The 12,139-nt window shown below is 36.9% G+C and overlaps 2 protein-coding genes across 4 annotated transcripts; both read right to left on the minus strand.

Moving 5' to 3' along the window:
- Window positions 1–93: 93 nt before the first annotated feature.
- LOC127265582 (uncharacterized) lies at window positions 94–9,035 on the minus strand. Of its 3 annotated transcripts, XM_051295441.1 has the most exons (12): window positions 8,765–8,793; window positions 7,437–7,523; window positions 4,764–7,348; window positions 4,578–4,681; window positions 4,163–4,232; window positions 2,707–3,501; window positions 2,069–2,271; window positions 1,564–1,687; window positions 1,172–1,378; window positions 703–912; window positions 503–545; window positions 94–372 (listed from the first exon to the last, which is right to left on the minus strand). In XM_051295441.1, exons 3-10 carry the CDS (start codon window positions 7,272–7,274, stop codon window positions 769–771), a joined length of 4,158 nt encoding a protein of 1,385 aa, XP_051151398.1. In that variant the 5' UTR covers window positions 7,275–7,348; window positions 7,437–7,523; window positions 8,765–8,793; the 3' UTR covers window positions 94–372; window positions 503–545; window positions 703–768. The 3 variants fall into 3 exon arrangements, with proteins under 3 accessions (XP_051151398.1, XP_051151397.1, XP_051151399.1); XM_051295440.1 differs by having other exon boundaries at window positions 4,764–7,523; window positions 8,765–9,035; XM_051295442.1 differs by lacking the exons at window positions 94–372; window positions 503–545; window positions 703–912; window positions 1,172–1,378 and having other exon boundaries at window positions 2,069–2,279; window positions 4,764–7,523; window positions 8,765–9,035.
- An 858-nt stretch (window positions 9,036–9,893) lies between these two features.
- On the minus strand, window positions 9,894–11,204 carry LOC127265528 (protein LURP-one-related 8-like). Its single transcript, XM_051295350.1, has 2 exons — window positions 10,621–11,204; window positions 9,894–10,533 (listed from the first exon to the last, which is right to left on the minus strand). The coding sequence occupies exons 1-2, from the start codon at window positions 10,936–10,938 to the stop codon at window positions 10,135–10,137; spliced, it is 717 nt and encodes a 238-aa protein (XP_051151307.1). The 5' UTR covers window positions 10,939–11,204; the 3' UTR covers window positions 9,894–10,134.
- Window positions 11,205–12,139: the final 935 nt, after the last annotated feature.

The raw sequence follows: 12,139 nt of genomic DNA on the forward strand, positions 1-12,139 counted from the left end.
GAAATTTTTGAAGATCACAGTAAAATGGGTTAATTATTCTGCTAAAAAAACTTTATAAAGAAAAAGCAATTCCTTTTGGGAATGGAAAACAGAGAAAGAAAATGGAAATTATAATCAAGAAAATGTGGAAGTTTGACCAGAAAAATTGTCAAAACAAACGTCTCGTAATTCTAATAATCACTATTAATACAAATTATGAAATATTGGAAACTAATTTCAACTGCCAGCTCCTTAATTAATTTACTAAAAGTATGTATGAGTGTATATGTTTGACTTTCAGAAGTCAAACTTTTCACAATGAATTTGACCTGGGAGCCAATCTGAATGGGGAAGAAAAGCTCCTGCTATATTTCCGACTGTCTGAATGCAAACCTGAAGACAGCCCAAAATTAATTAAATAAATCAGGACAATAAAGACAAGAAACCCCTAAATCAGTGATTAATAGAGCATAAAAATGCTGATTTTTTGTGTCCTGACGAATTTTGTCAAAGCTTTTCTTACCAGCTGTAATGGAGGAAAATGGAGGTCAAGCAAATCTGCATACCTGAAAAAAAATACAAATAACAGTTGAATGAAATATTTTATAAGAGAAAATAGTATATTTTTACTGAAACATCGAGATTGAATAGTAAAGAAAAGCTAATAAATCTTCTGATTCATTTTACCACAACTTCAAACTATGGCTCCAACAAAATACGTACGTATCTGTATATTGGCCGGACTTCAGAATATTGTCGGCCCAAAGAACTGGAGTTCTCGGTGGATGCTCAAAGCTGGAAAGTTCCTATCTCGCGGGAATGTTGCAAGAGCATAACTTGTCTATTCCCAACCCATTCGAGCCTGTAAGACAGATCAAGATTGTGAACTAGGAGTTTCAGCCGGTCCACTTCACCCGAAGCTCTGCTACTCTTCTGCAACACACAAGCATAAATGCATTATTCATAGAAGAATTCTGTTGCGCAATTACGCTCGAGCAAAATTAGGCAGTAAGTTATGTCTAAGATAAATTAAGCTGATGGAGAACATGTTGGCTTTTATTGAGAAGGTCATGTTGCAGAATTTAAAATTTTGGATTGCTTATATGAATAATTCTTCAATATCATATAGCTTGTATTGTTTGCATTTTTGTCGTAGTTATGTACTAAGCATGCTTAGCTAAGAAAATGTTACCGGGGAGTTGATTTGTCCATCATCGCGCAAAATACTTGCCATGACGCTGGACGAGGCAGAGTTAGGCGAAAACCCTTCCCATGGAGGAATAAATATCAGCTTTGTGCATTGAACAGGAGCAAGATTACGACTGAGTTTCTCCCACCACATTGATTCCAGTGACCACCATCTAATCATCAAACCATTCTCTGAAAAAGCTACTAATCCCTGCAGTAGAAGTTTAAAAAAACATAGAGGCAAAATGAGATGGCTCCACTTTAAAATTATAACACGAATGGACTCAGAACTCAGAGTAACTGTGACAATGTAAGTAACCTATCTTCAAGCAATTTCTTTATTTTTCGCCCATATATTATAATGCTAAAGGCAGATTAAGCAAGGTCAGATGTTACCTCTCCGTCCGGTGAGAAGCTCAGAGCAGATATTGCAGTCGTAACTTCCATTTCCAAGGTTCTTCCAAGAACAGTTGGAAGTCCAGGAGGTCCACTGGCATCCAAGATCTTTATCTTGCTCATGCTGTATTGAAAGTGGAGCGAAAAAATGAAAACTACTCTAGAAAAGACCTTTATCTTCTTTAGCTAGATACAATACTTCCATTATTACAGTGGATAGATCCTCCAACTGTATTCACATTATCTTGACGTAAGTATCTGAGATTTGCTTCGTCTCATGGACAATTTAATGTGTAATAGCACCACTGTAGCACTCATATTCTACCATGGAATTCTCTACAGGTAAAAACTAAAAACTAACAGGGAGAGTATAAAGATTTGACTGTAGCACACATTTGATCATAGCAGATAGCTAACTCATTTTTCTTGTAAAAAATAAAGACCAGGTGATAAACTTGGTTTGCACACAACTGCAATTCCATAATAATGAACTTTATAACGCTACCTTTGCATGTCATAAATCCGAATGCTAGCACTGGTAAATTCTCCAATAGCATCCCCAACTGCCAATCGTGACGATGCACTATTTAGGGCCACCATAGGAAACACACGTATTACTTCTTTCAATGCTGTCATAGAACTTTTGAGACAATTTCTACGCATGACTGAGTTACCAGGATCCATTGTCTGTAATATAAAAACAACCACCTGCAAACCTGTCTAGATGTTAGGATAATATAACCCAGTGATTCACTAGACCATTACAACATTGCTATTTCTGTATTGTATTTCAAAGTCCTTTCTTTAAAGAAGCTAGAAATTCAGATAAAATTTTCAAAATCTAGTAAGATGTGGGCAGCGATAATTTATGAAACTGGATAAAAATAAACCTATCTTATCTCAAAGAAAACATGGTACACGTGGAAATTTGAAAAAAAAAAAAAAAAAAAAGTGCGGTGTTTCTATGCTACTTCTCAAATAGGATAATGAAAGAGAAAAAAGATATATCTTAAATAAAATAAAATGTTATCTATACAAATAAGCAATTTTCTCCTTAGCACAAGAATAATGAACACAACATTTAAAATTATTAGAGATTCATTTAACATATAGAAATTTGAACTTCGTCTGTTTTGTACACACCTTATCCAGGTATGGAGCCAAGTTTCTTGGAGAACCACGGACAACCCTGATCAAAGTCATGAGGGACGCCACATGGACAGGCGAATCAGATGCTGTAGACCAGATTTGGCTTTCTATAACATGAAGAAATCCAGGTATGTCAACCATAGCTAAACTAGGAAGAAGAATTCCAACTAAAGTCTCCCGAATGTTTAGAGATGGAGCAGGCTTTGGAGAATTGGGTTTAGCTGCTGGACCACTGACACACTCTACTTGGAAGAATATCTCCCCTATGAGATGTGGTATTTCAGAGCCAATGTGTACCTTCCATGTACTCTCCATGCCTTCGGCTAAAATCTCTGCTGCCGCTGCACTGTATTTCTCATTCATAGCCATAACCAATTTTACTAGTTGATGAACCACTACCTCAGAAACCCTTGGTTTGACGAGGCTAGCATACCAGACAGCCAATGCAGCAGCAACTATTATTTGAGAAGTCATTGCATCTTGAGTTGTCCCCCCGACACAAGAAATCCAATCTTGTACTTCATAGGATTCCAACCATGATGTTATTTCAAGCTCTTCCTCAACAATGTCCCCTCCAATTTCAACTTTTTCTTTCGGTAATGCACATGACATCATATTGTCATGTTCTTTTTCTGATGTGACGGAAGGATTAACATGAAATTTTACGCGACAATTGGCGTGCGGACAACACAGAGGAAATGGAATAGCCCTTGAAGCAGCACAATGAAATAGAGAACGAGCAGCCATTTTCACATGTTCAATCTCATTTTGCCAAAAGCTTACCAAGAGCTGTAGAACAGAGAATAAATTTAATCATGATATGAATTATGCCCCCAAATGATTTGTTCATGTCCTATTTGTGCTGGCATACTGACAACATATAAAACAGAGGTATGGCTGAATGGAGACTAGTCCAAGTGGAGAAATCATTAAAATCTGTCCTATAAAAAGAGAAGGGCTTCTGCCAAACAAATCAGTAGCATCTACAATCATCCGGAACAATTTCACAAACCAGGTGGTGTGGTACAACCGTGCAAGTAGTGAATAGCTAAACATAGGAACTCTAATAGCTGGAAATCAAAACTAAAAATAACTACTATCAAATAAGCAAGCATCCAAAAATTTCTGCCATTGTACACTTAGGGTATGTTTACTTTGATTTAGATATAAGCTAATTAATATGTCATATATGTCAAAGTAAACAAGCCCTGAGAGTAAACAATCACGGATATTTAAATTTATCAATTACTTATCATTGCCTATTGGGATGAGCACCACAATCTGTAATTTAGTCAGCTCCTAACAAATACGGAACAAACAACTTTTACCATGAATACAAAGAATTTTCTTTTAGAAAGTATGAATACAAAAAATTAAGAGGCAGTTTCTAAGTTATCAAGCTAATATAACACCAAGCAAAAATTCACTGATTCAATTATCAGCATTTTACCTGCAGGAGCGGAGGTTTGATATCTGTAATTTTCTCTGCAAATTTCCGCGTATAAAATGCTGCTAGGGCACTGCAAAAATCAATTTAGAATTAATGAACTTCAAATTTACCAGCTAAAACGCATGTGGATTTTGTTAGTAGAAGCCCAATTATAATATTTGTCTTCTAATGCTTCAATAGCATTATCAAACCAAGTACTCTTAACATAATTTTACATGGAATTTTATTTGCACTTTATTCTTAGGCACCACACGTTTTGCAACTTTATCAGAGAACAAAGCAAAGATCCATAGCATGCATTGGAACAAATGTAATGTAGAAGATCTTCACAAACAAGAAGTAAAAAGTAAAAGTAAAATGTCAACAGTTATATACTTGAAAAATCTTCAGTAATTTTGAAAATAATTTGTCATACCCACTAGCTGAGGAACAGGAATGATATAAGCTAGTCAGATGCTGGGCAAGGGACACCATAGTTAATGATCTCAAGGCAGAATACTCAGGTGAAGATCTCCAGAGCTGAAATATTAGGATGATAATGTAGTCAGATACAGAATAAGTCAATGACACACATGCAAATTCGATACATCATTTAAAGTACCTCAAGTGTTGAATTAGAACCTGGAAATGTTAGCGTCATTGAACCCCTGTCCCCTAATATACCAGAAGCAACAATAAAAGTATCAGGGCGTTGGAGCTTCATTTCAGATATTAGCAAGTTATCAAGCTCATCATCAACATTCCACAGGTGCAGAAATGACAAAGAGAACTGAAGAAGGCAGACTTCAAGTGAGCGAAGACATGCCGGGTTATCTAATGTAACAGCAGAGGACTCATTTGAAACAGAACTTTTTCCATTCACAGTACGAGGGCTGGGGATCTTCACCACCATTTCCTTCAAAGAAGCATTTGCCCTGTGATGAGCATCATCTTTAGGTGTGCTAGATCCAGCACCCGTTTCATCTTTCTTTTCATCCCTTTTCCCTTCAACGTGATTAGTTTCTTCAAATGATTCATCCATGGAACAAAGTGACATTAAGGAAGTGAGGTCAAAACACAAAGTCGAAACTCCAGCAAAAGGGGAGGAGCTTTTAATTGGACGCTTTTCGCTGCAGAAGATCATGGATGCGAGCAAACCAGATTTTGCACCAGCTCCTTTCACAGCACTTGATGATTCAGGTGCATCTGATTCAAGTTTACTATCTGCCAATTTTTGGGAAGAGACCCCCCTCCCAGAAACTTCTGAACTAACTTGTGAAAACTTGGTTGGCTCAATCACTGGAAAAACCAAAGATGATGCAGAAGTATTCCCAGTTATCAAATTTTCAGATACCATACTTTCATTGATGGTTTTAAGGAAATGATCAAACATGGAATGTGCCGCAGCTCCACGAAGAACTCGCTCTCGAGCACCCGTCTTTACATCCCAAATGTATAAAATATCAAGTGAATCAGCTTTTCCTGAACGGTTTGGACATAAACATGCCATATAGCTTCTTATACCATCCCATAGGACATTGGCAGGAAAGTAGAGGTGGCCAGGAAATAATCTTTCCACCCTCAAAGTATGAAGTGAAGCAAGAGTAACACAACAGTCTTCCCCAACAGTTAGAAAGCAATCATTCCATGGGTATTCACTCCTACGCGGAGGAAGAATTATTTGACATACTGGAGCCACATGCTGGTGCAGCACTATAATGGGATTTCCAGAGTCAAGATCCCACACGCGAACGGTGCAATCCTTGCTACCTGAGAGCAAAACATGATTTGAACTACACCTTCCAGACTTGCTCACCATTTCATGGGAAGCTAAACATAGTACTGCTCCTTTGTGACCTGAGAGACGCTGCTTTTGTACTTGTGAATCTGCATCCTCAGCCAGACTTTCACTAAGTGGATCCAGGGCTGTGAAGAACATGTGAAACCTAACAATTTCAATATCACCACTGAAGAAGCCATAAACAACAGCATAAGGTGCTAGATAGTTTTCAGATATAACCATTGAGGAAGATACAAGTTGGCCTCCTTGGTGAGTAACACATTGACCATCACGTAAGTGCGCACCATCTGTTTTGCCAGGAAGCACACCATCTTGCAATGTGCTCACCTCTTCAGTTACAATAGATCCATCTTTGGAAAATTCATGGTTTTCGGAATAAGCTGTCACCATAGAGGATTTCACTGGCCAATCATCTAAAAGATTACCTTCTGCAAACATTTCAAACTCAATTGGAAACTTTCCATGATTGTTATCACTGGGCTTCAAATGCCAAATGCTAACATGAGGTCTCCAAAACTTCTGTTCATTGATATCAAAGCAAACTGACTCTATTCGAAATACATACCTACCTAAAGGTATGAAGGAAAGGGACAGTTTTGTATCAGCAGGATGCAATACAGGAGGGATTATAGACACCGGATTAAACTTGAATTCTTTGCCTGAATACGATATCCTGTATACAACAGCTGCACCTCTGGTATTCCATGCCACAAAGTCTTCCACAAAATCATTACTAGAGATGCTACAATCACCTTCTACAAATACACCACCTATTACATATGACTCGTCTTCAGAACATAGTTGACTATCCAAAAAAGAAATCTTGCCAAAAACAGTTCCATCACTTACTTGCCTGAATGTGCAAAGTGAACTATGCACAAGAGCCAGAACATGCCCGCACTTTGCAAAGGCTACAAGGGATACCCTCTCTACGGAATCATCAGCCCAGTCCGTCACTTCTGAAATTGAACAATCCTTTGGGGCAGCAGGTACATTTTGCCGCTTCTGGTCAGAGTCCATGATAGGTAAATGGAGTACCTTACCAAATGAGTCGATCATCATTACTGATTGCTTCTCCATGTCTTGTGAAGGTAAAACTACAGCCATAGATTTCAAAGGTCCAATAGGTGCATTCCCATGAAAAACTGTTTGGACTATTGTCAGGGTAGAAGAGTCCATTATTAGAACTGTATACTTTGAAGAATTTGAATTCTGCAAGTCTCTGTCTGCTGAAGACTCATCACCTTCCACCATCTTAAGTAACTGTGTTTCTTGGGTGAAACTACACGCAATGCATACGTATCTCCTGTTTTTGAGCAATGGCCTAATCATGAATGGACTTCCAGCCCAAGGGGGAATTTTCCTTCTACGCCTACAATGTCCACTGGGTCTGCTCCAAATGCACACTACACCATCCATGCATGTGCTTATTAATGCACCATGGGAACTTGAATTAGGATACGATATCCCATTATTTGAACTAACCAATCTTACATTTTCAGATGCTTCAACTGGAAAGCAAGTCCCTAGATCAGCTATTGGAGCAGCATGACCGCACAACAAAGCAACTGGTTTCATTTCCTGGTCAATAAGGATGATTAAATATGTAAAAACAATGCTACTGCCACCACCAACAACAAAGTTAACACTATAAACATAGGAAATTAGAACAAAAATATTTACCATTAGATCAATATAGCCACTTACTGTATAATGCAACTATTAGAAATAAAATATAAAAATAAAAGTAAATATGAAATATAAACATGCATAGAACAAATATGATATATATAGCAGAAAGATGGGGGGGGGGGGGGTGTGTGGTTAGAAGTAAACCATTCAGAAAATGATACCATTTGAATTAAGTGGCTCTATGATATTGGTGTATATATTTCTTGGTAATATTCCAATCTCCTCATTTAAGTGGCTCTATGATATTGGTATATATGCGAAATGCTGAATGTGTATTTTATCAGAGAAGTGAGGTAGACGTACGTAGCATGGATTGAAATGCAAAAGCGAGCTTATGTTAGTCTAGCAAAATACACAATCTGAATCAAATTCCCTTATGTGGATGGTTCTAGATACTATTTGATCAGGTGACGCCCAAAGTGAACTTGGAGCTATCTAGAGTTGAACTTTCAACATCACTTATGCTTTCTAGAATAGGAATTTTAATCTATCAAGATTTTTAGAAAGTTGTGTGAGACATTCTTTACAAGATTTGGTTTGATATTTTTCACCTCATTGTTGTAGATTATGCAAGATTAATCAGACTTTGAACTTAATTTTCAGTGAAAAAATTAGGACAAGTCAGTGAATTCATAACACACACACACATATATATATATACATACAATCATAACACTTTGATTGCATATGTGAGTCATATGAAAGTGCGAATATCCTGGAAACTCCGTCTTCCATCATTGTCCAACAAATTCAAAGAGCTGAACCAGAAGTAGTTAAGCTAAATCAGTCATTATTTCATCTGACAGCTTTTCTGCTTCGGCATCCGAATTAAAAATTTTCCACTCCACGTTTGAAGCCTCCATTCAAATCATGTGCATATAAGTAGTAACACTCTCGTATCATAGTTCAATCATACGTATCAAAATGTTTCATCGAAAAAAAAAAAAAAAAGGCGTAAACTTCAGCCCAATCACGCATCACTAATTCACCATGACCAGAACACGAGGCAAATTAAGCCAATAGCACTACAATTAATCACATTCATATGCTCATTTAGGATGAAATGGCCATAGAAGTTTTTTTTTTTTAAAAAAAAAGAACTTTCCAGTATAAAATCTGCATTCCATTACCGGGCTTTCGAGAGAAGAACTAAAGTTCCACCAGATGATGGAGCCATCGAATCCGCCCGTGTAAAGAGACGGCGGGTCGGGGATCACGGTGACGGCTGTAACTCGGTGTGCCGGTGGCGAGCCCGACCATATGCAAGCCAACGATTTACACTTCATCGGCCACCCGCAATGATCTGAAAGAATTTACGGGGGTTCAAGTTCAAGGATCGCCCCGAGACCAACTGTGCTTCAAACGCCCAACCCCATTCACGAATGCATCTGATCCGCCGTCTCGCGCTTTTAGTTATTCCCATAAATCGCGTTTTTGCTTCAGCACTTCCAGTTATACTATTCCGAATGAATTATTATTAAAAATCAATTACAAATATTATTAAAAGTTAATAATAATAATAATAATATAAAAAAATAAAAATAGTGAAATATGAATAATAAAATTAGGAACCAAAAAATTAGTTTAAAATTTTATTTTAAAAATTAATATATATATTAAAATTTAAATATTAATTTTAAAAATGCCAGACACGACTCGACCTTTATAAGTTCGGGCACAATTAAGGGTGTGTTTGTTCGGAGGATTGGATTTTCAATCCACTATTTTTTTTTTTTTTTTTTTTCAAAAAATCAAATCAAACACTTATTTTTTATTTTTTTATATTATACTAAAAATCAATTTTACATATTCAAAACACGGTAAGTTTATTAGCATGCCGGGGTAAAGTATCTAAAAAAATTTTAACTTATTTTTTGAAGCTCAGGTTAAAAAAGATGTTAGAAATTTTTCCTTTTATCTTGTTAAAACGAGGACAAAAAAAATTATATATTCTTAATTTTTATGTTTAATATAATTAAGCCCAGCCCAACTAGACTAAGCCCAATTCAATCAATGCCCAAACCAATCTCAATTTTCTTTCTATGCAAATCAATATATGTAGAAGTAATGTTTTATATGTTTTTCATGTGAGACAATCTTGGCTCATTTCTTCCACTTTCTTCTACCTTAAAAAAAAAAAAAAAAAAAAAAAAAAAAAAAAAAAAGGAAAAATTAGAAACAAAGATAATATATATATATATATTTGTTTTCTATTTCTTTTTCTTTCAATATATATAGATAAAAGACACCACGACTTATGTTTTACCTGCAAGCTATTTGAGTAGTAGCTGTTGCTGATTCCAGTGTTATAATAATAAAAAAAAAAAAAAAAAATCACTACTTATGCGTCACTTTCTCTTTGAACATTGTAACAGTCAATGAACATATTTTTGGATGGGATATCCCTGAACTATGCAAATGACAATAGCCGACATATTTGAGTAAAACTGTGTAGATTATTAATTAATAAATTAGCTAATTAACGAGATTACTATTTCTTCTACATCTGATCGAGCAAGAGCACAACAGCCATGGCGAATTTGGAGTCGAAATCTTGGGTTACAACCAGCTCAAACACCTCCAAACCAAAAGATTCAGCAGCAGAAGCACCATGGTTCGTGTTCTTCTTATTCTTCTTCTTGATCTCTCCGACAACAGCCCTTCTGGAAGCATCCAGAATCTTGCAGGAGCGACGAGAGTAGGAACCTTCCACGACGTATCTGCAGCATCCCTTGTCGTCATCAACGTAAGCCGCCGCCGCCGCCGCCGCCACATTCCCTCCTCTCCTCATCATATTTTTCCTCGCACACAGAACAGGTAATAATTGCCTTTGCCTTCTGCTGCACGCTACTTCTCCTTCGTACACAGCCCAGTCGCTGCTCACCTTCATCAGCTTCGACTGCAACACGTACAATTTTAATAATTAGTAATTAAAAATTAAATAGTTAAATTAATAAATAATATTAATGGCTGGCTGGTAAACCACCTTGGGACGACAGATGGTGAAAATGGGGTTTCCGAGGCCATCCATGAGGAGGAGGTGATGGGGGCGAGGGCTGTAATTATCCACCCGGTAAGCTAAACTGCCGTCGGGTCCGATCACTGTGAACCCGCTGCAGTTGAAAACCAGAGACTTTCTCCACACTGTAAGACAAATATTGTTATCCTTTTTGCTCCATGATGAATTATTATCATCATTATCGTCCACTTTCTTGATTTCTGGGTCTTCTTCTTGTTGTTGATGATGATGATGATGGACTGTTGTTCTTCTTCTTGATAAGGATCTTAGGAAGAAGGGAAGCATTGTTTACGAATAAATTTATATTAATGCTAGCATATGTTGTAGGAGTGAGGATTTGGGATTATTTATAACAATGGGAGGATCAGACAGCCACACCATTATTAAGCTTATGTGGTTATTGTTAATGAATTTGGTGATGTACTGGTTTTTGTCGTTTTGTGTAAAATGGGTACTGTTGAAAGGGCCGACAGTGGGTGTGATTTTTGGTCACTGGTGAAGTATGGGATAAACATGGAAATAGTGCAGAAAAGTAATGATTAAATTGGGGGATATGAGTAGCATTATTTGGTACTACATATTCAAATCAGTTTAGAACTGAAATTTTACTTTACGATCAACAGGTGTGAGTCTTTTAGGTTTGATGGTACAATGATTTAATAAAAGAAATGGTAAGGGTGGATGTATGTAATATTGTTGGCTCAAGTTTGTTTTGAAAGGCCTAGCTTAGTCCACACTGAGAAGTAGTGTAGAGGGCAGGGCATATGACATGAAATGGAGAATGAGAGGAGGGTACATAACGTTATGCACGTTGAGGTTTGTGTTCATATTGAACACCAAATTCTGACATATTTTTTTCAAAACAATTTCACCTTATATATAACCTCTTTTTTTTATTATTATTATTATAATGTAAGAGTCCGCGGCTGCTATCCGAAAATGCACACCGGACAAATCCTCAATCGAATCTAATATCTTGCAAACTAGGCCCGGCATACAAGTTACACTAGGCGAATCATGTGTGGCAGGCAAACTAGGCTTGACATACAAGTCACACTAGGCGAATCATATGTGGCAGGTGACGTGAGGCGTCGGGGTTTGAATCTGCTTTACATGGTTCGCCCAATGTGACTTGTCTGACGAACTTAGTTTGCAGAATATTATGTTCGACCGGAGGTTTACCCAGTGTGCACTTTCGAATGGCAGGTACGAGTCATTAAAAAATAATAATAATAATAAAAATAAAAATCTAGTACAAATATAGATTATCCCTAATCCCAATGCAGTTAATGTCCTACACGTACATGTATTACGGACAAAAAAAAAAAAGAAAAGGAAAAGGCACAATTGTACCCGACTACATGTGCTTTAAGCCCAAAAGAATAAAAATAGAAAGCATGATTGAGATTGATAAGAGTTATTTTGGTCAATAAGAATATATCTTCAAATTAAATACGTTTAAAGTACAACCTTTACTATAGGAGGC

This window comes from Andrographis paniculata, unplaced genomic scaffold, assembly GCF_009805555.1.
Source record: "Andrographis paniculata isolate CXL003 unplaced genomic scaffold, ASM980555v1 Contig73END, whole genome shotgun sequence".
NCBI classification, from domain to species: domain Eukaryota; kingdom Viridiplantae; phylum Streptophyta; class Magnoliopsida; order Lamiales; family Acanthaceae; genus Andrographis; species Andrographis paniculata.